This window comes from Ranitomeya variabilis, chromosome 2 (genome assembly GCF_051348905.1).
Source record: "Ranitomeya variabilis isolate aRanVar5 chromosome 2, aRanVar5.hap1, whole genome shotgun sequence".
Classification (NCBI taxonomy): Eukaryota; Metazoa; Chordata; class Amphibia; order Anura; family Dendrobatidae; genus Ranitomeya; species Ranitomeya variabilis.
Window position 1 is genome coordinate 754,327,614 of NC_135233.1, and position 23,777 is coordinate 754,351,390.

At 41.4% G+C, this 23,777-nt stretch overlaps 1 protein-coding gene across 3 annotated transcripts in view; it reads left to right on the forward strand.

The window, feature by feature from the left end:
* The window catches only part of USP45 (ubiquitin specific peptidase 45), a 185,281-nt gene that overhangs the window by 134,986 nt on the left and 26,518 nt on the right, over window positions 1–23,777 (forward strand). For all 3 annotated transcript variants that reach the window (XM_077289668.1, XM_077289669.1, XM_077289670.1), the window contains one exon: window positions 9,676–9,763. In XM_077289668.1, the coding sequence (XP_077145783.1) occupies window positions 9,676–9,763 (88 nt within the window). The remainder of the gene's footprint in view (window positions 1–9,675; window positions 9,764–23,777) is intronic.

Consider the following 23,777-nt stretch of genomic DNA (forward strand, 5'->3'; position numbering starts at 1 on the left):
GTCGTTTGGTTTTATTTGTGGGTAAAAAATCACCCAACCTTGGGTGGATTTGGTTTATGGAAGTTGATGGAATTTTGGAATTATAAACTTATGGTTATTATTCATTGGTTATTTAGTTAAATTTTATGGAATTTGTAACTCAAAATAAAACCTCACGGCCATTTATTCCAAACTTTATAAAGTGTCTTGTGTTTTTATTATATTATAATTATAGGCCTTATGGGGACATGGTATTTTAGCAGCTGCTTTCTGATGGAGACAGGCGGGTAGTGCATTCGGCTATTTTTGTTAATTCCATCTACAATAAATGGAATCGTAGAGTGCATGTGTGACCATGCTGCCTAGTTCAGTTTCAATTACATGTACAAGGAATGGTGATATTGGGGGATAGGTGATAAATGTAATTTGTAGAACTTCTAATTTTACTTCTAGTTAGTTTTCAGTTCCTTTTACGCTTGGGTAAGAAACATTTAACTATTCTACGTGGGGTAAAATTTGGCCTTTTCTAGAACCACTCCCCGCTGTATGGGTTTGTGCACGTGGAATGGCGACATTTGTAAGGACTTAATTGTATTATTGCTCCCTGACAATGCTGGATTTGAAGGTGGAATTAATTGTATAGCGAGAGCTCAGGAGTCACAATTTACATAAAAATATGACATATACTTTAGTGTATGCACACTATACTGGTAGCAATAAAACCTATAGATCCATCCCAGGACTGACCTAAAATAGTTATAGGACACAGAATATTGTGTGTTTAGTTTTGTTATATAAATAAAACATAAAAATATTGTTTTGTCTTGCATTACTTGGCGTAGAAGTGCCATTCTGTTTAATTGACCATTTGAAGCCAGTTATGTTAGGCTAGGTTCACATTGCGTTAATGTGTGCACGCTAACGGACAGCGTTGCACGGCGAAAATGTCGCAATTAACGCCGTGCAACGGGTCCGTTAGCGTGCCCATTGACAGCAATGTGAAGTTTCCCTCTAGCGCATCGCAAGCGTGTGCCTTTTTTCGGCTCGCGCTAGCGATGTGCCGTTCTTTTGTAGCGCGCCTCGGACGTTGCTTGCAGCGTCCGCGGCGCGCCCGAGGTCCGTCCCCCGCTCTCGCAGATTGGGGATCTGCGAGAGCGGGGACGTTAACGCGACCCCTAACGCGGCCCCTTAAAAAACATTGTGTTAGCGCAATCCGCTAGCGCTAGCGCTAAACGGATTGCCTTAACGCAATGTGAACCTAGCTTTAGACACATTTAGTATAATACTCCTAAGCGAGAACTAACAGATATCATTGCTTTCTCATTCATGGCTTAAATGTAATCAAATTCTTCTACTGGCGCCGTTCTTACACTTGCTTCTTCTGTAGATTTTAAGTAATGGAGTTTTGGATTCTTTCTCCAAAAAGAACATGAAGAGCTGCTCTCATGTATGTTACTGACGTTCGCCCTTCACTTCATGTCACCATTAGCCGGGGTCCAACCTGTTCTGTCATTATACTGCTGACACTGTACAACAGGTTGTAGCTTACTGGCACTGGCTCCCATATGTCCTCACATCTGTGAGCGGTCAACTCGCCCACCATCCCAGCAGTCCAGTCTTGTCAAGCATCTTGCTTGGAGCATATTTTCAAGGAGAAAAGAGAGCACATCTTTTAGCTGTCGACTTTCAGCAAATTGGAGCAAAACCCTCGAACGCTGATTTTTTTTCAAGCCTCTCTTCAGCTAAATATCTGATACAGTAACCCTTTAATAACGGGGCCTATTATGGGCCATCAGGATGCAGATTTTTTTTTTATTTTTTTGCAATACCATATTTTACTTGCTATCACTTTTTTTCCTTGTATTTTTATAATAATAGATAATAATCTATCATAGAGCTAAGTGGTCACAAAGGGATTCATTGCTTTACAAGACGAATACCGGCACTAATGACTCTGAGTGTTAAAATTGGTGATAAATCTCACCACTCCAATCTGAGTCAGTGCGTGCTGCTCTTGTGAAGGCATGGCCTATTTTGATGACTGACACAACTATGGCTAAAATTCTACCTGATAAACCTGCTATAACCTTTCACCGTGCCAGAAATTTGCGCGATCGCCTGATACGTAGCCACTACAACAGGGCTCCCCCCAGAACATTTCTTAATGATATCCCAGTCAGGGTTGGCTGCAGGCCTTGTGGTCGCTGTGTCGCCTGTATAAATATTGACTACAGTGATTAATTTACTGACTCTTCGGGTCAGAAGAACTTTAAAATTGAAAAGTCTATTACTTGTTCATCCAAGAATGTCATTTATTATGCCACTTGTCTGTGCTCCCTGATCTACGTTGGACTTACCACACGTCAACTTAAGGTGAGGGTCAGGGAGCACGTACGTGGCATTCAGGCGGCCAGTGACCAGGAGGATGTAGCCCTCCTGAAAACAATACCTAGACACTTTAGGACACATCATATGTGTAACAGCAAGGGATTACGTGTTAAAGGTATTGATACTATTGATTTGGGGATTCGGGGGAGAAATATTTCCCAACGTTTGGCACAGCTAGAGTCCCGATGGATTTGGACCCTGGGCACAGTCCACCCACGGGGCCTCAATGAGCATTTGAGTTTCTCGTCCTTTTTGTGATCCCCACCTGCTTTACATTCTTGCGCGTCACTGCAGAGGATTTTTGTGTGTTTGCATTTTTATCTTTGTTTTTAATTGTTTTTTATTAATTTATGTTATTTTCTGTTTTAGGTTAAGCATAGTTGTTTTTTCTTTTTCGTTGTTCGGAGTTTGTGGACATGTGGACACGTTTGGTCTCTACTACGCCATTCGCTATTCAGCTGGATGTGGTTTGTACCATGGAGCAACATTTGGTACAAACGTACTGTATGACTCTCTAGCTTAATTATTGTCCTTATGACTTCTGGAAGACATAATTGGTGGACATTCCTCAAACTATGGATTTATCAACAGTAGCCTTGACCATGAAAATACATACATAACTGGACAATGGACTAAGGTCATATGGCTCATTTTATTCCACAAGGAGGAGTTTTCTAGTTATGCCGATTTCCGTCTTTTCCACCCAGCTGTTTTAGTTAGGCAGTTATAGACCTATTTTGTTTTGTTTTGATATGCTATATATGTGCCCACATGCTGTCATGTGTACTTGAGCAGTCTGTGTATGTATTTTTTCGATATTGTGCATATGTTCTTTTTGTTTGGGCTGCTCTTGCTGTGTTCCCCTTTCCAAGATGGCGACCGATGTATGGCGCGCCTTACTGCGCATGCGCACCTAGCTTTGTGCCCTCTCGGCGTTTGTGTTGGTTGCGCGTCCGCCGCCAGACTTCACAGGGCCCTGTGTTTGTCTGGCGGTCGGCGATGTGCGGCACACCCGCCGATTCACATCAGGGCACTTGGCCACCTGGTTTGTATACCTACCGATTATGGTGAAAGGGTAGCGCAGCTTGGTTACCATAGTGACGATGAGTCACTTCCGGTTTATTCCCGGTCACTTCCGGTACGAAATGGTATAAAACTACTAGCTTTGCTGGTTCCCATCATGCCCCCTGAAGAAGGTGTGACAACCGAAACGTGCGTTGGGGAGGACGCACGGACCCCGTGGACATTTCACCCGTCTTGCTATTAAGAGGTAATTGACTTTTTGTGTGTAGATTAGAACTCTGGGATTATGGCTCTTTCTACTATGCATATATTGCAAAGATTGTATATGATGAGCATTAACCTCTTGTTGTTCAAACTATTTATTTACTAATGAGGGTGTGTATGTCCCGGGATCCCTGCGCCCCTAGTATGCTCACACGCCTGTGTATTTCTGTGTTTTGTGTATTTAAGTGTTTGAATTAATAAAGATATATGTTTTTTATATATTGTTCCATACGGACGTGTAGGTCATTTTCTTTGGGCCCTTGTGACCCAATTTTTTTTGTTATAAAGCAGAGAAAGCAGAAGAATTAGCAGGATAGAAAAGCACTATGAGCAATTTTAAGTACACAGTGCCATAAATTTGATGATTGTAATATAGTAAAAGGATAAAAACTTTGATGGGAGTGCTTCTTTAATAGACTTTCTAACATGAGTAGAGACTGTAGCATGCATTTCTCAATGACGTTCGCCCTTCACTTCGTGTCACCATGAGACGCGGTGCAACCTGTTCTGTCATTATACTGCTGACACTGTACAACAGGTTGTAGCTTACTGGCACTGGCTCCCATATGTCCTCACATCTGTGAGCGGTCAACTCGCCCACCATCCCAGCAGTCCAGTCTTGTCAAGCATCTTGCTTGGAGCATATTTTCAAGGAGAGAAGAGAGCACATCTTTTAGCTGTCAGGATTCTGCAAATCACAGCTAATACTGTCTGGTACTATCCCTGACACAGGCTGGTGTACAGAACCCAACATGGGATGTTACGTTTGGAAACAAAGCCTAAAATGAACTATTGTGTCTTGTCGTAAAGCTAATGATATATTTTTATCTATTTATTAATTTTTCCATTTTATTGAAGACCTCACAGTGTTGATACGAATTATGTGGCAAATTCAATCTAAATTTGAAATGGAAATTTTCCTCGACAAGTCAAAGTGGCCTTAGATACCTGAGGCAACTGCTCCTCTTTGCCATGAGCTCATTTTGATGAATCTTCCCTGGAGAACAATTAGTTGCAACAAGTAGTCTTTTTCTGAACTAATTCAGGAAATAGTATGTTTGTTTGTCCCTTCTCACTTCAGCATCAGAAGAGCAGCGTCCATTTCCGTCACATCTACAGATATCAATAGGAAAGCTCGCTCGATCATCAGGTATTGTATGTGGAGACACAACTTACTTTTGTGTTGGGAGGTGTCTGGTTCTTCTCACGACTACATTGAGAGGACAACCCTTTAAAATCTGTAGAACATTTTTAATGTTCAGAATCTATTCTTTAGAATCTCTAGTCTGCTATAAAAAAATCTGTAATATTTAGTTCATGATGATTTATGGTATCTTCGATTCTTCTACAAGTGCGATCGTTCATCTTTTATAGCAGTGTGGTGTAGTCATACAGAGAAATGACGCCATGGTGATGATTTTGTGTTTCATATTTCTCACTAAACCATTGAAGCTAAAATATGATAGACGCAGGAGGAGCATGCAAGTAGAATCCATTGTCCTGTGCTCACTGCCTCACTTATTATTGACTGTCATTCTTTCACTAGTTGTTTTTCTGCAGAAGAGCTAGTCTAAACATAGGAGAACTTATGCGTATGTTTGTTGTACTTATGTATACATTTGTCACGAAACCCCTGCTCCCTGTTTCCTAGGGGCACAGTGACTGACGGCTCAGTTGCCCAGATGGCATGGGCGCGCTGGGCTTGTCAGTATTGTGTATGGGATAAGCCAGCCGCTCTATCAGGAAAGATAGCTTGCTGGGGCATGCTGACTGTCCTCATGCTAATTAGGGATATTCCAACCACCCAATCAGGAGCTGGGGCATGCTGGGCTGACCCTGTACAAATTTAGGATTGCCCAGGAGCCCAGCCACCTTTTCAGGGTCATTCCCTGGCTATTTCGATGGCTGGTAATGGTCAGACCATTATCTGTCTTATCTTTTACTTGGCTTAGTGAGTTCCTTGTACTTTAGTGTTCTGCTGTGTTGATATTTTGCTGCCTGACTTCGGACCCTGCCTTTGACTATTCATTTACATAGCCCCTTTGTCTCAATTCATGAAGTTTTGGACTTCTGACCTTGGACTGACCTGTTCACTCTCTTGTCCTGTCCCTCTGACTTTGATGTACACTCTTGGTATTTGACCCCGAACTTCTGGCCCACGGCTTGTCTGTAAGTATTGATGATTGGCTGCGTCACACACTTTTGTTGCACAAGTGCTGTTATCACTGAAGGCCTAACAGTCGTGGCCGAAAGTGTTTGCACCCTTGAAATTGTTCTAGAAAATTAAGTATTTCTCTCAGAAAATTATTGCAACTACACATGTTTTGTTATACACGTTTATTTCCTTTGTGTCTATTGGAACAGCACACAAAACACAAAGAGAAAAAAAGCAAATTGGACATAATTTCACACAAAATCCCCAAAATGGGGTTCGTCTCTTCCATCTATACTTGTCAACAATTTTTTTAAAGTTTTGCTTCCTTGAAAATTTAAGGTGATTATGATAAATTGATTCAAGCTAAGCAGAAATATAATTTCGGATTGTCTGTGTTGCGTAGAAATTTGGAGAAACATGAGATGGTGTGTTTTACCAATTTCTGAAGTATTTAAATGTTACCCACAGCATCAGTTCAATTGAACCAAAAGTGTTTGCTGCTGATTTTCCTTTGTACTCAATGTCTGGTGCATCCTGTATTAGGGTATGTTTCCACGTTCAGGAAACGCTGCTTGTTTGACGCTGCGCAGCGCTGCAGCGTCAAACAAGCAGCGTCCAGATGTTCCAGCATAGTGGAGGGGATTTTATGAAATCCCGTCTCCACTATGCGTGGAAACCCGCACGCGGCGGCCCTGCGACTCCGGACATGCTGTGCGTCTTTTCAGATCGCAGCATGCCCGTACACCTTGCGGGGACGCAGCGTCCCCGCAAGGCATATCACAGGGCGCTATGGGAGAGAGCGATCATCCCGGATGTGAAGAGTTAACACATCCGGCATGATCGCGTCCCAGAAAGGGGGCGGGGCTTAGCGCCGAGCGGCTTCGCCGCTGCGGCGATACCGCCGGCCATCCTGAACTTGGAGACATAGCCTTAGTGTTAAGCAATAGTCAGCTAGCATTGATGGACTCCAAAGCAAATATTGAGTAAATTCTCCCCTTTTCATCTGGTTTCAGGTGTGTTTTTCATATTGCCCACACCTGTTACTTGCCACAGGCGAGTTTGAATGAGCATCACATTCTTGAAGCAAAGTTGTTTACCCACAATTTTGGAAAGGTGCCAACAATTTTGTCCAGCCCATTTTTGGCATTTTGTGTGAAATTTTGTCCAATTTGCCTTTTTTTTTTTTTTTTCTCCAATACACACAAAGATAGTAAAAGATGTGTATAACAAAACATTTGGAATTGCAATAATTTTCTGGGAGACAGACCGTGCTTCATTTTCTGGAATAATTTTAAGGGTAACAACAATCCTGTCACCATCGACACCAGTGGTTTTACCATATGGTGTAAGTTCACAATTATATAGTGCAGTTCCACAATTTTTTTTACTTTTTTTTTTTGTTTGTTTTTTTACCATGTTCACTAAATGCTAAAACTGATATGGCAATGTGATTCTACAGGTCATTTTGAGTTTGTAGATACTAAACGTGTATAGGTTCTTTAATTTATGTGGTGAAAAAAAGATCCAGAGTTTGTTTAAAAAAAAAAAGCCATTTTCCTAGATTCATAGCATCTCTTTTTTTGGATTCTGGGGCTGAGTGAAGGCTCATTTTTTGTGCGCCGAGCTGACGGTTTTATCGATACAATTTTTTGAGATGCAATCTTTTGACCACCCGTTATTGCATTTTATTGCAATGTTGCAGCCACCAAAAAAAGTAATTCTGGTGTTCTCTTTTGTTTTTTTTTTCTCGTTTCTGAGCACAGCGATACTAAATATGTGTATTTTTTTTATTATTTTAAATGGTGGTGATTTGAACTTTTTTTTTATATTTATATATTTTTAAAAACATTTTTTTTTTTTTTCACTTTTTACTTGCTTCAATAGTCTCCTTAGGAGACTTGAAGCTGCACTCTCCTGATCGCTTGTGCTACACATAGCAGGGCTTCAGCACTGCTTTTTGTAGCAGATATGCTCATCTGATATGAACGTTGGCCAAATCTGCAATGATGAGAACGAGGGTCTCCTAAAACATGTGACATGAGCGCTGGTGAGCGGGGTTAGTGACGCGCTTCCGGTGTGTGCATGTTAAATGCAGCTGTCAGAGATTGAAGAGTGTGAAGAGATTGAAGGGGTTCAAATCTTTTTTTATACTACTTTGCACCTCAAAATTTGGGGTGCGTCTTTATAGTATGGTGTGTCTTCTAATCTGTAAAATACGGTATACAAGAGACATTGCTAAGATGGTATGCGTCTTATGGCTTGCAATCAGGGGTACCAGACACCTCTATCTGTTTCCTCAATGATTGGGCAGAAGTGCTCTATCCATAACTTATGTATGATCGGTGCAGGTCAGGAGAGGAATTGGAAGGCAATGTGCACTTTACGGAGGGAACACAAAGTCAGGACACCACATGACACTTTGCTTGAGCCTTGGGTCATACGTAAAGCACCAGAACCCAAAGCATCATCCCCTTAATAATAATAATTTTTATTTATATAGCGCCAACATATTCTGCAGCACTTTACAAGTCAGAGGGTGCATATAAAGACAATATCTGACGTTACAGAATAGCAAGGCGAGAAGGCCCTGCTCATAAGATTACAATCTAATAGGAAATTGACTGAAAGGGAACATCATATTAACCCTCTGATACACCCTAGACCTAGGGCCAACAACCACTCCATCTGTTGTATAAAAGCAACTCCCAGCTTTCTCTGACAACAACCAGCTTACCATGCAACTGTCAGGGCATTCAGTAGAACCACCGGTTGCTGTTCCTTGTCTTAGACGAACATGTAATAATTAGAGATGATCAGATTCACAGGACTCTGGTCCAGCAGCCACGTTTGTAGCGCGTGGGTAAGGACTACAGCCCAGAATACCTATTTCTACGTGTCCACTTCCCTAACACCTATTCTGATAACCTTATGTGTGCAGGCGTGACTGCAACAGTGATGTTGCACCTGCCATACAAATCCAAGAGAAGCTGGGAATTTCGGCGGGTAGCAGGACAGGCCTCTGGACCAGGTTCCCTTGGATCTTTTTGATCCTATGTGGTAATGAGCTTCTATCTTAAGGTGGGTTCACATTGCGTTAATGGCAATCCGCTGACTGCATCCGTTACATAGCGGCACTAACGCTATGTAACGGATGCGTTAGCGCACCCATTGACTGCCATTATGTAGCGCATTGCTAACGCATGTCATAATCGGCATGCGTTAGTGATGTGCCGTCATTCTGTGACGGACCCTCGGACGCGGTCTGCAGCGTTTTTGGGTCTGTCACCGCTAGCACAGATGGAGCATCTGCACTAGCGCGATCGCATAACGCGATCTTTAAAAGGTACTTGCGTTGCGCAGTCCGTTCAACGCATGCGTTGAACGGACTGCACTTAACGCAATGTGAACCTAGCCTAACTCTTGAAAGCAGAAAATAAACACCCTTCCCATTTCATAGTCCAACAGGTATTAATTTCCACTATTATTCCAGACCATCTGGGAATAATTATTAACATTATATATATATATACACACACACACACACACACACACACACACACACACACACACACACACACACACACACACACACACACTTGTACCATAGACCACCAGGAAAGTTTTAATTTAATGTGAATGTTTATTTATACAGTTTTGAAAAATCTTTGTTTTTAGATTGTATTTAATTCTTTCATTTTTACACTATTATTTTATTTGACTGCAATATTTTGGCTCTCCAGCATGTTGATGTCTGCAGCTGTACAACAGCTGAAAAATCTTTAACATTTGTGATGATCTTTATGTTCTTATAAAATACATCACGCATACTCTTGATGTAGCACAATCTACCTTTCTCTCTTATATAGGACTCCTCGATTTAAAACTTTCCAGCAGCAAGATAGCCAAGAACTGCTTCACTATTTGCTCGATGCTTTGCGTCTGGAAGAAACAAAGGTAAGTGGCTTTTTTGGGGGGTTCGTACATAAAGGCCCATTAATTGTCGGATTGTTATTGATCAGTTTACAGATCACAAGACAGAATGATTTATGCTACATGCGGATAGAAGCTTATGCAAAATTAGTGAAGGGGTATTTATACTGCAGGATAATAACGAGTGCTGTTAAGATCATGTCAATGTATATCATGCTGTCATCACCCAATGATCAAGAAAACCGCTCATTCATCGATAGTGATTTTTTGCACATCATAAAAGATAATTTTAATGGTAGTGCATCGTTTTGTGTAAACAGGACTCACGCTGCTGAGAACCATGGCGGCCTATGTACACCAAGTTATCTAGTATAGATCACTCAGTGCACCTTGTTTGCTTTGGTATGAATATATAAACAGGCAGTTACATGACCGTCGATCTGTAGAATTTTACTGATTGGCGGTCGTGTCAGTCCGTGTAAATGGACTTTAATTTTACGATTATAGCTCATATTTAGTATCTGTAGTACTGGAGTAAATATGGCTGGAGAAAATAGAAAAACAGTATGATAAAGCTTCAAATATATATTAATAAAGACTGTTACTATGTAATGTCCTGTTTAGTCCCATGTTTGAGTCCTGTCAATAACTAACGGATAATGCGCCACCGATTTGGATAGAGAGAATTGTGTTAATCAAGGCTGTGAAGTCGGTAAGCCAAACCTCCAACTCTTCAGTTTTCCTGACCCCACAGCACTGGTTACTACTGCGCATGTACATAAAGTGCAGCACAGATTCATCCCAACAGCGCTGGTCACTACTGAGCATGTACATAAAGTGCAGCACAGATTCATCCCAACAGCGCTGGTCACTACTGAGCATGTACATAAAGTGCAGCACAGATTCATCTCCACAGCACTGGTCACTACTGAGCATGGACATAAAGTGCAGCACAGATTGATCTCTCGCTAAAAGCCCAGATCCTTAGATCAGTAACAGAACAGACATTTATAGGACATTTCAGAACTTTCCCAAATTATGAAAACATTTACAGCACATCCTGCACTGAACTACCAAACCCAATGTTATTATTATTTATTGTTATATGTATTATACATACACTGCTCAAAAAAATAAAGGGAACACTTAAACAACAGAATATAACGCCAAGTAAATCAAACTTCTGTGAAATCAAACTGTCCACTTAGGAAGCAACACTGTTTGACAATCAATTTCACATGCTGTTGTGCTAATGGAATAGACAACAGATGGAAATTATTGGCAATTATCAAGACACACTCAATAAAGGAGTGGTTCTGCAGGTGGGGACCACAGACCACATCTCCATACCAATGCTTTCTGGCTGATGTTTTGGTCACTTTTGAATGTTGGTTGTGCTTTTACACTCGGGGTAGCATGAGACGGACTCTACAACCCACACAAGTGGCTCAGGTAGTGCTGCTCATCCAGGATGGCACATCAATGCAAGCTGTGGCAAGAAAGTTTGCTGTGTCTATCAGCGTAGTGTCCAGAGGCTGGAGGCGCTACCAGGAGACAGGCCAGTACACCAGGAGGCGTGGAGGGGGCCGTAGGAGGGCAACAACCCAGCAGCATGACCACTACCTCAGCCTTTGTGCAAGGAGGAACAGGAGGAGCACTGCCAGAGCCCTGCAAAATGACCTTCAGCAGGCCACAAATGTGCATGTGTCTGCACAAATGAGGATGGTCTAAGTGCCCGACTTCCACAGATGGGGGGTTGTGTTCACAGCCCAACACCATGCAGGTTGCTTGGCATTTGCCACAAAACACCAGGATTGGCAAATTCACCACTGACGCCCTGTGCTCGTCACAGATGAAAGCAGGTTCACACTGAGCACATGTGACAGAGTCTGGAGACGCCGTGGAGAGCGAACTGCCTGCAACATCCTTCAGCATGACCGGTTTGGCAGTGGGTCAGTAATGGTGTGGGGTGGCATTTCTTTGGAGGGCCGCACAGCCCTCCATGTGCTCGCCAGAGGTAGCCTGACTGCCATTAGGTAGCAAGATGAGATACTCAGACCCCTTGTGAGACCATATGCTGGTGCGGTTGGCCCTGGGTTCCTCCTAACGCAGGACAATGCCAGACCTCATGTAGCTGGAGTGTGTCAGCAGTTCCTGCAAGATGAAGGCATTGAAGCTATGGACTGGCCCGCCCGTTCCCCAGACCTGAATCTAATTGAACACATCTGGGACATCATGTCTCGCACCATCCACCAACATCACGTTGCACCACAGACTGTCCAGGAGTTGGCGGATGCTTTAGTCCAGGTCTGGGAGGAGATCCCTTAGGAGACCATCCGCCACCTTATCAGGAGCATGCGCAGGCGTTGTAAGGAGGTCATACAGGCACGTGGAGGCCACACACACTACTGAGCATCATTTCCTTGTCTTGAGGCATTTCCACTGAAGTTGGATCAGCCTGTAACTTCATTTTCCACTTTGATTTTGAGCATCATTCCAACTCCAGACCTCCGTGGGATATTAGTTGTGATTTACGTTGATAATTTTTAGGTTTTATTGTTCTCAACACATTCCACTATGTAATGAATAAAGATTTACAACTGGGATATTTCATTCAGTGATACTCAGTTTCTTCCTGAAAATGATTGCAAACACAAATTATTTGGTATTATCTTCATTTAATTTGTCATAAATGAAAAAACACAAAACAATTGTCCCAAAGCCAAATTGGATATAATTCCACACCAAACATAAAAAAGGGGGTGGACAAAAGTATTGGCACTGTTCGAAAAATCATGTGATGCTTCTCTAATTTGTGTAATTAACAGCACCTGTAACTTACCTGTGGCACCTAACAGGTGTCGGCAATAACTAAATCACACTTGCAGCCAGTTGACATGGATTAAAGTTGACTCAACCTCTGTCCTGTGTCCTTGTGTGTACCACATTGAGCATGGAGAAAAGAAAGAAGACCAAAGAACTGTCTGAGGACTTGAGAAACCAAATTGTGAGGAAGCATTAGCAATCTCAAGGCTACAAGTCCATCTCCAAAGACCTGAATGTTCCTGTGTCTACCGTGCGCAGTGTCATCAAGAAGTTTAAAGCCCATGGCATTGTGGCTAACCTCCCTAGATGTGGACGGAAAAGAAAAATTGACAAGAGATTTCAACGCAAGATTGTGCAGATGTTGGATACAGAACCTCGACTAACATCCAAACAAGTTCAAGCTGTCCTGCAGTCCGAGGGTACAACAGTGTCAACCCGTACTATCCGTCGGCGGCTGAATGAAAAGGGACTGTATGGTAGGAGACCCAGGAAGACCCCACTTCTTACCCCGAGACATAAAAATGCCAGGCTGGAGTTTGCCAAAACTTACCTGAAAAAGCCTAAAACGTTTTGGAAGAATGTTCTCTGGTCAGATGAGACAAAAGTAGAGCTTTTTGGGCAAAGGCATCAACATAGAGTTTACAGGAGAAAAAAAGAGGCATTCAAAGAAAAGAACATGGTCCCTACAGTAAAACATGGCGGAGGTTCCCTGATGTTTTGGTGTTGCTTTGCTGCCTCTGGCACTGGACTGCTTGACCGTGTGCATGGCATTATGAAGTCTGAAGACTACCAACAAATTTTGCAGCATAATGTAGGGCCCAGTGTGAAAAAGCTGGGTCTCCCTCAGAGGTCATGGGTCTTCTAGCAGGACAATGACCCAAAACACACTTCAAAAAGCACTAGAAAATGGTTTGAGAAAAAGCACTGGAGACTTCTAAGGTGGCCAGCAATGAGTCCAGACCTGAATCCCATAGAACACCTGTGGAGAGATCTAAAAATGGCAGTTTGGAGAAGGCACCCTTCAAATATCAGGGACCTGGAGCAGTTTGCCAAAGAAGAATGGTCTAAAATTCCAGCAGAGCATTGTAAGAAACTCATTGATGGTTACCGGAAGCGGTTGGTCGCAGTTATTTTGGCTAAAGGTTGTGCAACCACGTATTAGGCTGAGGGTGCCAATACTTTTGTCTGGCCCATTTTTGGAGTTTTGTGTGAAATGATCAATGTTTTGCTTTTTGCTTCATTCTCTTTTGTGTTTTTTCATTTAAGACAAATTAAATGAAGATAATACCAAAGAATTTGTGTTTGCAATCATTTTCAGGAAGAAACTGAGTATTATCTGACAGAATTGCAGTGATGTCAATACTTTTGGCCACAACTGTAGGATGTGGGATTTTAGTGTTCCCTTTTTTATTTTTTTCAGCAGTGTATATTTTAGGAGTCGGTCCATTTTATACCAACTTTGACTCCGACTCCATCAAATTGGACACAGACTCCACAGCCTTGGTGTAAAGTTAATATATTCTACATTTGCTACTTTTTGAACCCCCCAAATCTATATGTAATTGCGTCGCACAGACCAGTAGTTAGTATTTACCCATGATGACATGTTAGGTGAATAAATACACCTGTTTTATCATCTGGCTGCGTTCTGTGATCTGACAAGAGACATGCTAATAGCTGTATAAACCCACTATACAGAGGTCACCTCCACGCTTTATGAACTTGCGGAAAAGAACTGCTGGTGACCCCATTTATGCTTCCAGTGGTCTTGACGTCTGTCAGAAAACTACATGCTAAACTTCTGCACTCACCCGTGTATGAGTCATTTGAAAGGGGGCTTTGTGCGTGTGTTGGAGACATTGCCAATACTGGTCAGATAAGGGTTGGATTCCACCCTCTGCCACAATTACAGAGCCTGTTTTACAATAATGGTACATTAGTATGAGCATCCTCTGTATCCCCCCAGGGCAGCACAGCAGGGGAGCAGCACTATTGAAAGCTCAGCTTTGCTCTTAATTTTTTTTCCCCGCCTAACCCCCTTTTCATGGCAATAGACTATGTGACAAAATTAGGATGTCAGGTCTGGGGGTCTGGGGCCCTTAAGCACTAACAGTTGTCGATCTTACCCAGCAGTACCTTGGCTGTGGCTGCATTGTCTTCCATGGGAAATCCACAGCTGTGAACCATGCAATTGTAGTGGAGTGTCAGGACCATGTGTTACTTGATGTAACAATGCCCACAGCAATATGTCTGCCACCAGGATGCTTTTAGAGACATTTACCGTCATGTAGTGTAGTTTACCATTGTTTTATTTGCTCGCTTTACAATGTTAGTGGCAGAGTGTAGAGACTTAATCATTAGTATGGCTGATACCTTGGAAATAATGTACTTAGATTTAATATGACCTCAGAATCATTTTCTATTTCTTTAAAGAATTTATAATTGTGTGTTATTGGATCACTGCATTAATTGGGCAAGTTAATGGTATGAAAATTAAAATGCCAGTGCTGACCGGTATATTCCTTTGGCAGCAAGATGGTTATTTATTTATTTTATTATTATTTTATCTGCTTTCTTTTTACCAATCCGATAGACCTTTTAAAACATGAATAAAAGAAAAAACAGCACTTGGGTGCCATCCGTGTGTCATCCTAGAGCTGCCCATGTTTCACTGAGAAGTTGGTTGAAAAAGTTTTGAAAATTGTTCATAATTTTTCATGTGCAAAAAAACAGATAAAAACTGAAACACTGTCCAAAAGAAATGCATCTGCCACCCTGAAGAAATAATTATCTTTTTTCACAAATGAGATGAAGAAAACCGGATGTGTGAATGAGACCTAAAAGTTTGAGCAACTCCCAGAATTTTAAGTAGAATGCATCAAATACCCCGATATGCCGATCAGCGAGGGTCGAAGTGGTGAAACACCAACCAATCGGCAAATTATCACCTATATTGTGGGTAGGAGAAGACTTTATTAGTCGACAACTCCCTTCAAGTTTCCCTGTATGCTTTACCTGTTTGTTAGATATAATGACATTTTTTGTTAATATAATATGAGGCCGTCGTGCTGCCTTTAGTAACCCGTAAGCTCCCATACCAACTTATTCTTCATCAAATATGAAAATCTATCCAATGTGTAAAGCTAAGTGTACGGTTTATGCTAATTCACAAATTTTGCATTTGATTTTCCCATATATAGCGTTGTCCTTGTGTTGCTGTGTGACTCAATGTTGTCTTTGCTTATATGGTGACAGCATGTTCCAGCCCGACAGATGACACTAGGGTTTATGGACGACTCCTGTCACCAGTGTATTGTCCTTACCGCTTTCATTCATATGGACTATATTTGTTACCGCTGCACGTCTCTCCCTCCCCCATTACTATTCAAAAGCTTTTTTTGTGTTTGACCTAAATAAATGGTTTAACTCCCTAATCCCACCAGAGGGAGTTAATTATAGCCCTAAACCCCATTAATGTTCAGCTTAGTGACTTGGCTATCGATTTGTATCCCTGGTAGTTTTTGACTTTAAAACCAGAGGAAAGGAAGTTATCCACCAATGGGCCATGACTCCCAGCAAAACATATGAGAAGAGTTACTTTACCATCGCTGCTCTGCATATTTAAAGGGTGTCATCATTTTGTTTGTTTTTATTATTATTAAATAATTTTTCTTTTCTAGTTATCTCCCTCTCCTGCAATTGATAACCTAAAGCTAATCTAATCTATTTTTGAACTATTCTTCTTTGTCTGCCCAGATACTTTGGTATTACTTGACATATCAATTTTTTTAACCACATAAATAAAAATGTATTTAATTTTTTTGCAAGTATAGTATTGCTGTAATCGTACTGACCTGAGTTAATACCGTAAGAAACAAACCACAAATATCAATGGCATAATGCCATTTTTACTGCACCAATTTTTTTTCTTTGCTTTCCAGTATATTGAATGTTACAATGAATGGTGTCGCTCAAAACTTGATACTTGTCCCACAAAATAAAAGCAAGCCCACATATGGCTATGTCGATGGAAAAAATAAAAAATGTCTCTTGGAAGAAGTTGAGGAAAAAAAACACACAAACTGAAGTCATTAAGCAGTTTACACTATTTTTTTTAAACTGAAATAATTGCCATGGGCTAGGGCTAGTACATACAGCCTTGGCAAGTATAGAAGCAGAAAAGTATCGCAATGGTGGCAGTTTCTTTTAAAGGGGTTTTCTAGTCACATAGATTATTAAAACATTGTAAAGCCTGTCACATATGAAGAAGCTTCATAATTTACTTACTCTGATACGGAGTTCTGACATTTGATGATGTGACCTCCAGCTCCTTAAAGAGGTTGTCCACTAGTTTAACATTAACATTCTTAGGATAGGCCATAAACGTATGATCTGTGATCTGTGAAGGTGTGACACTTAGAACCCCATCAATCATCTGTTCTAGGCAGAGGTGTTTCTGGGGGGCTGTCGGGTCGCGTAAAGCGGCGGTCCAAATTGTCTTGCATTTTGCCATCCCCCGGACTGGAGTCAGCCTTTCTCTGCTCCCCAAACTGACAGCCAGTCCCAGTAAACAATTGTATTCATGTCTTTAAGATGCGAGTACAATTGCAGCTCTGACCACCAGGTCAGGGCGACGTCAGCAGCGTGATCAGACTTATGTGATCAAGCTGCAGATATCACTCATCGACATGCGGAAGCACTAAGGATATTGGTAAGTGCTCCATACTAGTGGAGCTGAAGACACCGAAGATTAAGTGTAACGGGGGAGATATACTGCGTGTGGGGGGGGGGGTACAGATTTGCTGCGTGTGGGAGGGTAGAGATTTACTGTGTGTGTGGGGGAGGAGATTTACTGTGTGTGGGAGGTGTAACGGGGCTGCGGGAGATTTAGTGTAATGGGGAAAGATTTGAGGACACAAATTTGGGGAGCGAGGAAGGAACAACACAATATGGGGGAGAAGGATTCCAATCCTAACAGCGTGTAAAATTGTCACTGTCCGGATTCAGCTCTTGCTTGCTGGTTCTATCAGTCATCACATGGCCACTTCACTCATATGCGATTTTCAATCTTACGGTCATGTGGCAACTAGCTTGTCTTCGTGCTTATCTCAATTTTTCATTAACACTGAGAGAATTATGAAGAACAGCTCATCAGTATGTGACTAAGTGTGCAAATCACAGATGTGCTTGGGGCATTGGGGGGGGGGCACCAAAGTGAATCTTGCCCCGGTGACAGCCTAGATACACCTCTGGTTCTAGGTGCCGGTGGCTGCTGGAAGTGCAGTTATTGATCTGTTCCGTCAACTGATAGTGGCTGCAGCCCGGTACTGCACATCTGCTCTCTATTCAAATCAATAAGGGTAGGTCATCAATGTTAAAGTAGTGGTCCGTATCTTTAATTTCTGCAACAGTCCGTTTAAGGATTTTGTGTTTGTTCTATGAATGCCTAAGCCAACAGCTCTGCAGTGAGCTCTAAACAGTGATGTCTAGGGGACATGGTCAGTAATCCTCACCAGCTGGTATAATGTACAGGGAGGGAGAGCACAGAAACATTGCAGGCTCTACATAGAACAGGTAATCTTATCAACTTTAGACTTGGACAAAGGGGATGGGGCCGGGCTTTCAAAATGCCAGAGTGCATTGGAATGCATGAATACTCTGATTCATTACTTCCCTACAGTATTTTGAGTCTGTGTGGTGCTATTTCCAGCACCTGGAATATTATTGACTGTGGGAGTGTCATAGCAGTACATATTAGGTCAAGTGGGAGGAATGTTAGGAAGGAGAATCTGTGATTTATCCATCATGAGACTATATAAGAGTCTCAGGATGGTTCAATTTAAGTGGAGTGGGTTGGACGCATAGGGTGGTAGTGTGTGAGCACAAAGGGAGAGCTGTCTGGAAGTTCAGGCTGTAAACCATAACTGTTCACAAGGAGGCCTGAAGGGGAGCTAATCACCCCAAAACATATCTTTGTAAGTAATGTGGGCTTGGGGACTCATGACAAGAATAGCCAGATTTTGTTTTGTGCCCGGAAAATCCCTGTAATTTTCTTGTAGGTCTCATTTCTTCTGCTCTTCTCTGACGAAGGGGCATCACTGCATAAATCATGTTGATTGACAACTGGCTCTCCACTGCCTAACTCAGCGTAGGCATGCTAAATTAGTGTAGTTTAAATTGCATGGGCAATTGTAGTGGGATAAATCTGCTAGTGACACTGATACCTTGCATAGGCCCTCAGAATAAGTCATGTGCAGAGTTCCTTGCACTGTTGATGTGCCAGCTCAGGTAGTGTAAGTCACAGCAGGGAGCTGGCTGTCATTCAACTTGACATCAGCATTGACTGCCCATCAACAGAGCAGAGCGGAAGAGAAGAAACTGCTCTGTCGTGACATCACATGAAGTGAAAGATTTGTCACCAGGAGCAGTTTCTGTGATTGCTCGGACCCAGGAACAGCACACAACAGAACAGATAGGTAGTTTTCTACTATTTTCCTTGGTTAACCCAATAGTAGAAAAAATAAGTCCCACGTAACCTCTTTAATGGTTTAAACACAACTTACCATTGGCATGTGCCTCACCAGTGAGGGATTGGAGTTCATTTCAGGCTTAAGCTACTCCACTATGGTGATGTAACTTTTGGAAACTTTGTGAGGCGGGTGAGCTTCGCCACGAGCTGCCCGTGCTCCACCCATTTTGGCAGCTCTTGCTGGGACTTGGGTGAAAATTTACACAATCCAGAAACAACAGCATTCTCCAAAAGTTTCTAAATTTTTGCGACCTTTACAAAGTGTTTTCTGCCAGAAATGTGGAGAAAACTCTTCTGATTGGGTCCAATGTGCTTAGTACTTATTACACTGACGTTACCTGGCAATGTTTGGTAGGGGCAGATACAATGCTGTGACATATTGCAGCTACATATAATCCTCTCTTTATCAGTACAATCAGCTACCACTCCATTTATATGTATTTTCAGCACTTTACTTTATGAGCAAGACAGGCAATTTCCTTTAATAAAGGATGGTTTTCTATACCAAAACTCCAATTTTGAAGATTGCATGTCTGGCATACACCTCTATGCACGAGGACAAGCAGATTCTGATTTCATTTAGCATCCCTTTTATTTCCAAGTGTAGGTCTTGAGGTCTTCCCTTTTACAAATAAGCAAATTGAACCAGGTGTCAGACCTTGAGACCTGAGGTTTCAAATGTAAGTGACAATTGACCCTTAGCTGTATTGTACCAAACATAACACTAAATAATTGCTTTCCTTGAAACTCCACATGCCTGTTCTGTTTCTATGTCTTACTTGTAAAGCTATTATACGCACTGCAGAGGCCACTTGTCACACAAGTGTAAGAGCTTCTCTGAAGAAGGCTTAGATTGCAGTTAAGACTAGTTGCTCTGCTACATTTTACCTTAGAAAATCTATTGTTTTACTTGATGTTGTGCGACCCTATTTTGCTTTGAAGATTCACAAGACTGACCATGGAATAGGTCTTGAAACAGTCTGTGACACAAGGTTTCCTCCTCTGCTTCATCTTGTGAAGATCTCGAGTGCACGAGGTTAGCATTGTGCGTTACTAGTCTTCTGTTCTGTCTGCTCAGATTGGAAGGTAGTTCAGGTATAGCAAATCGTTTCGAAATTTCGCCAGTCTGAAGGCTTCTCAAGTAAGGCGATACTGATGATATTGGCGATTGGGGTCGTAAATGTCATTTAGCAATTTTGTTGCTCTCAGATTCTCTTACAAAGTGGCCGGATATGGCTGCCTCTTTGCTTCTGCAGATGTTCAAAGCATTGGGTCAGACTACTTTGGGAGGAAAAAACCTTCTATGGATATTTCCTACCAGTAGTAAAATGGTTAATGGTCAGATTCTAGGGAAAGTGAATGAGTGGGTGAAGCAATATGAGCTTCACATAGATTAGTTATTTTGGATGGAATAACTACACTCCATTACGGTGAAATTGCCACCAGTTTTTAATGGTCATTATTTATGAACATATAGGCATTAGTTTTATTGTGTGCTAATTTGTTTAATGATCTCGTGTGTATGTAATGGGAGAGATTTTCTTTGGTTCTGGAACATAGAATACAAGTGCTAATGCCACTGTAGGCTTTCTGCCCACCACACACCGACAACCATTAAAGCCCTGCTACCTACTGTTTTTTCCTTGTAGGAATAATGGAGTTGCTAGCACAAAAAAAAGGATTCAGAGATCCTCCAAAAATTCCAAAAAATAGCAAAAAAGGCAGAGATGCTTACCTGCCTAGGCCTCCGAACAAATGCATTATCAGGATGCAGTGGACCCATGTGGTTAAGATGGCGGCAACACAGGTGCAGAAATACCAATAAGGCAGCCACTCAAAACCTACCAAATTAATGGAGGGGGTGGCTGCTTGGCATATGACTGCACAGACTTGTATGTGGCGCTGTTCACACAATGGGAGTGCACAGCATCTAGGTTAACAGCCTAGTAGTGACATCCTTCTATTAGCTCAGGCGGGCTGCCCAGCGCTATTAAGATGCATCCCATGTGAACAGACACCACAGTTTACAAGACAGAGTGGGCCCAACTGCACCCCGAAAAAATGCAAAAAACACATATAAAAATATGTGAGGTATTAGTTTATATTCTGGCCGAAATATGTAAGCTCGTAATAATGGAGTTGTCTAGTGAAAACAAGTTTTCACCCACATCCAGGGTAGCTGATAACTTGCTGATCGGTGGCGTCTCACCTCAGGGATTCGTCCTGATCAGCAGATCAAGGAAATCTTGTTTCTTACAATATGGCACAGCAGGATAGGGCTCCAGAGCCATAGTTATTGTTGGTAACTGCTCTACACGCTTCTCGTAACAAGGGAGCTTACCATTTTATTTACTTATTTTTTTTCATGAACTGCAATATGTATAATCCCGATGCTTATGTACCCAGACTGGTCTGGAAGCGCCATCACTCATTGCTGCATTTTGCTTGTATGACAATGACAGCGGCATGATTGACAAACCAATGTGATCAGAGAGGAAGAGAAGATGGAATTCTTCATCCATGCTCTCCCTGCACCCACTGTTTGTCAATCATACCGCTGTGGGCATGATGGAAACAAAATGCAGGGATGAGTGGTGGCGCTCCAGGACCAGTCTCGGTTCATTGGCATCGGGATTAAACATTGTTCTTTTACTACCAGTTACTTGTAATACAGACATGATTTCTAAAGTTATTTGGGGCCTGATATACCGCTCTTGTTACATCATATTGGTAAATCCCCTTGAAAGGTCCACACCTCCATCATAGATTTGACAGACTGCATTGTAGTTGAATACAATGCACTATGTCAAGTTTTCTTCATTGTGTCCGTAATTTTCATAAAGGCGCAGAATACCACAATATTTATTTTTCATAAAAATGATGAAATATGTGATGAAGGTGTGGACCTTTCAAGGGGATCTACCACTATGATGTAATAAGAGCGCTATATCAGGTATCTTTCTGTGATGGATGTGTCATCAGTCTGCATTTAATTTTTCATACCACGTGCAGTTGTACATTGTAATTTTTAAGGCGTTAAAGGGGCTTCCACTCCTTTTTTCAAAACTGACTAGGTAGAGGGGATCATTATATACATGGAATGCTCAGTTACATTTCTTTCCAATTCCCTGCTGTTCAAGAGGCCTCATCCAAATCTAGAATTGATACGTCTATTTGCATTAGTCATCTGAACGCTGAGCCCACTAATTTGTTGACATTATCATGTACGGTACTGGTGGAGACCACCGGAACAAGGTGGGGGATTGGAAGACTGAGCAACACTTTTTCTTAATTTAGGACTGTGCATTTGCACTGGCCAGATTAGAAAGAGGTCTGAAACAGGCCTATAATTTGTGTCTGTTTTGTTTCGGAACTAAAATAAATGTGTGTGTGTATATATATATATATATATATATATATATATATATATATATATATATATATATATATATATATATATATATATTCTAACTGTTTGTTTTGTCCTGGAGGCATAATTTTGAATCAGAATACAAAACATTAACGTGGATATGTTGATCATTTGCCATACCTTTATGTTTGTATATTCTTTGTGGATCTGTTTATATTGATGCATCAAAATCATTTGCTAAGATTTTGGATTAAAGAAAAATAGTTGTATCTGATATACACTGTGTATATGTATGTGTGTGTTTATATACAGTATCTGTGTGTATATATAATATAATAATAATTTTATTTATATAGCGCCAACATATTCCGCAGCGCTTTACAAATTATAGAGGGGACTTGTACAGACAATAGACATTACAGCAATATAAGCTCACGATCGCACAGAATTTATTACATGGATTTTTACTGCAAATTCTTCTCTAATGCTAACTGAATAAGCTTCCTTGTGTCTGAAATGCACTATGTGCTGGGGAGGGGGGGAGATTCATGTGGAAAAGAAGCACTTCAGTCCTTGAGGCATTTCTGCTAGAAAAGACTTTCCAACTTTAACAACTAAATAAATTGAAAAAAATAACACAAAATTCACTGACAAAGATGTCCCTAAGATCTCAGTCAAACGTCTGTGTTTCAAGTACAGTTGAAAATAGAAGCTTGCATACACTATATAAAAATACACATGCATGGTTTTCTCAATGTCTGTCATGAAATCAGAATAAACCTTTCCTGTTTTAGGTCAATTAAGATTACCATAATTATTAATATTTGCCAAATGCCAGACTAATGAGAGAGAGAATGTTTTAAGGCATTTTTATTACTTACTGCAAACTCAAAAGTTTACATACACTAACCTTACTATGCCTGTAAACAATTCTGGACTGCCCATATGATGTCATGTGTTTGGAAGCTTCTGATAAGTTTTTTGGGAACATCTGAGTTAATTAGAGATACACCTGTGGATGTATTTTAATGCACACCTGAAAAACAGTGCTGCTTTGTGTAGCATCATGGAAAAGTCTCAAGAAATCAACCAAGATATCGGAAAGAGAATTATGAACTTGCACAAGTCTGGCTCATCCTTGGGGACAATTTCAAGATACCTGAAGGTGCCTCGGTCATCTGTACAAACAATTATATGCAAGTACAAACAAGATGGGAATGTCCAGCCGTTATACCATTCAGGAAGGAGATGAGTTCTGTGTCCCAGAAATGAATGTGCTTTGGTCCGACATGTACATATCAACCCAAGGACAA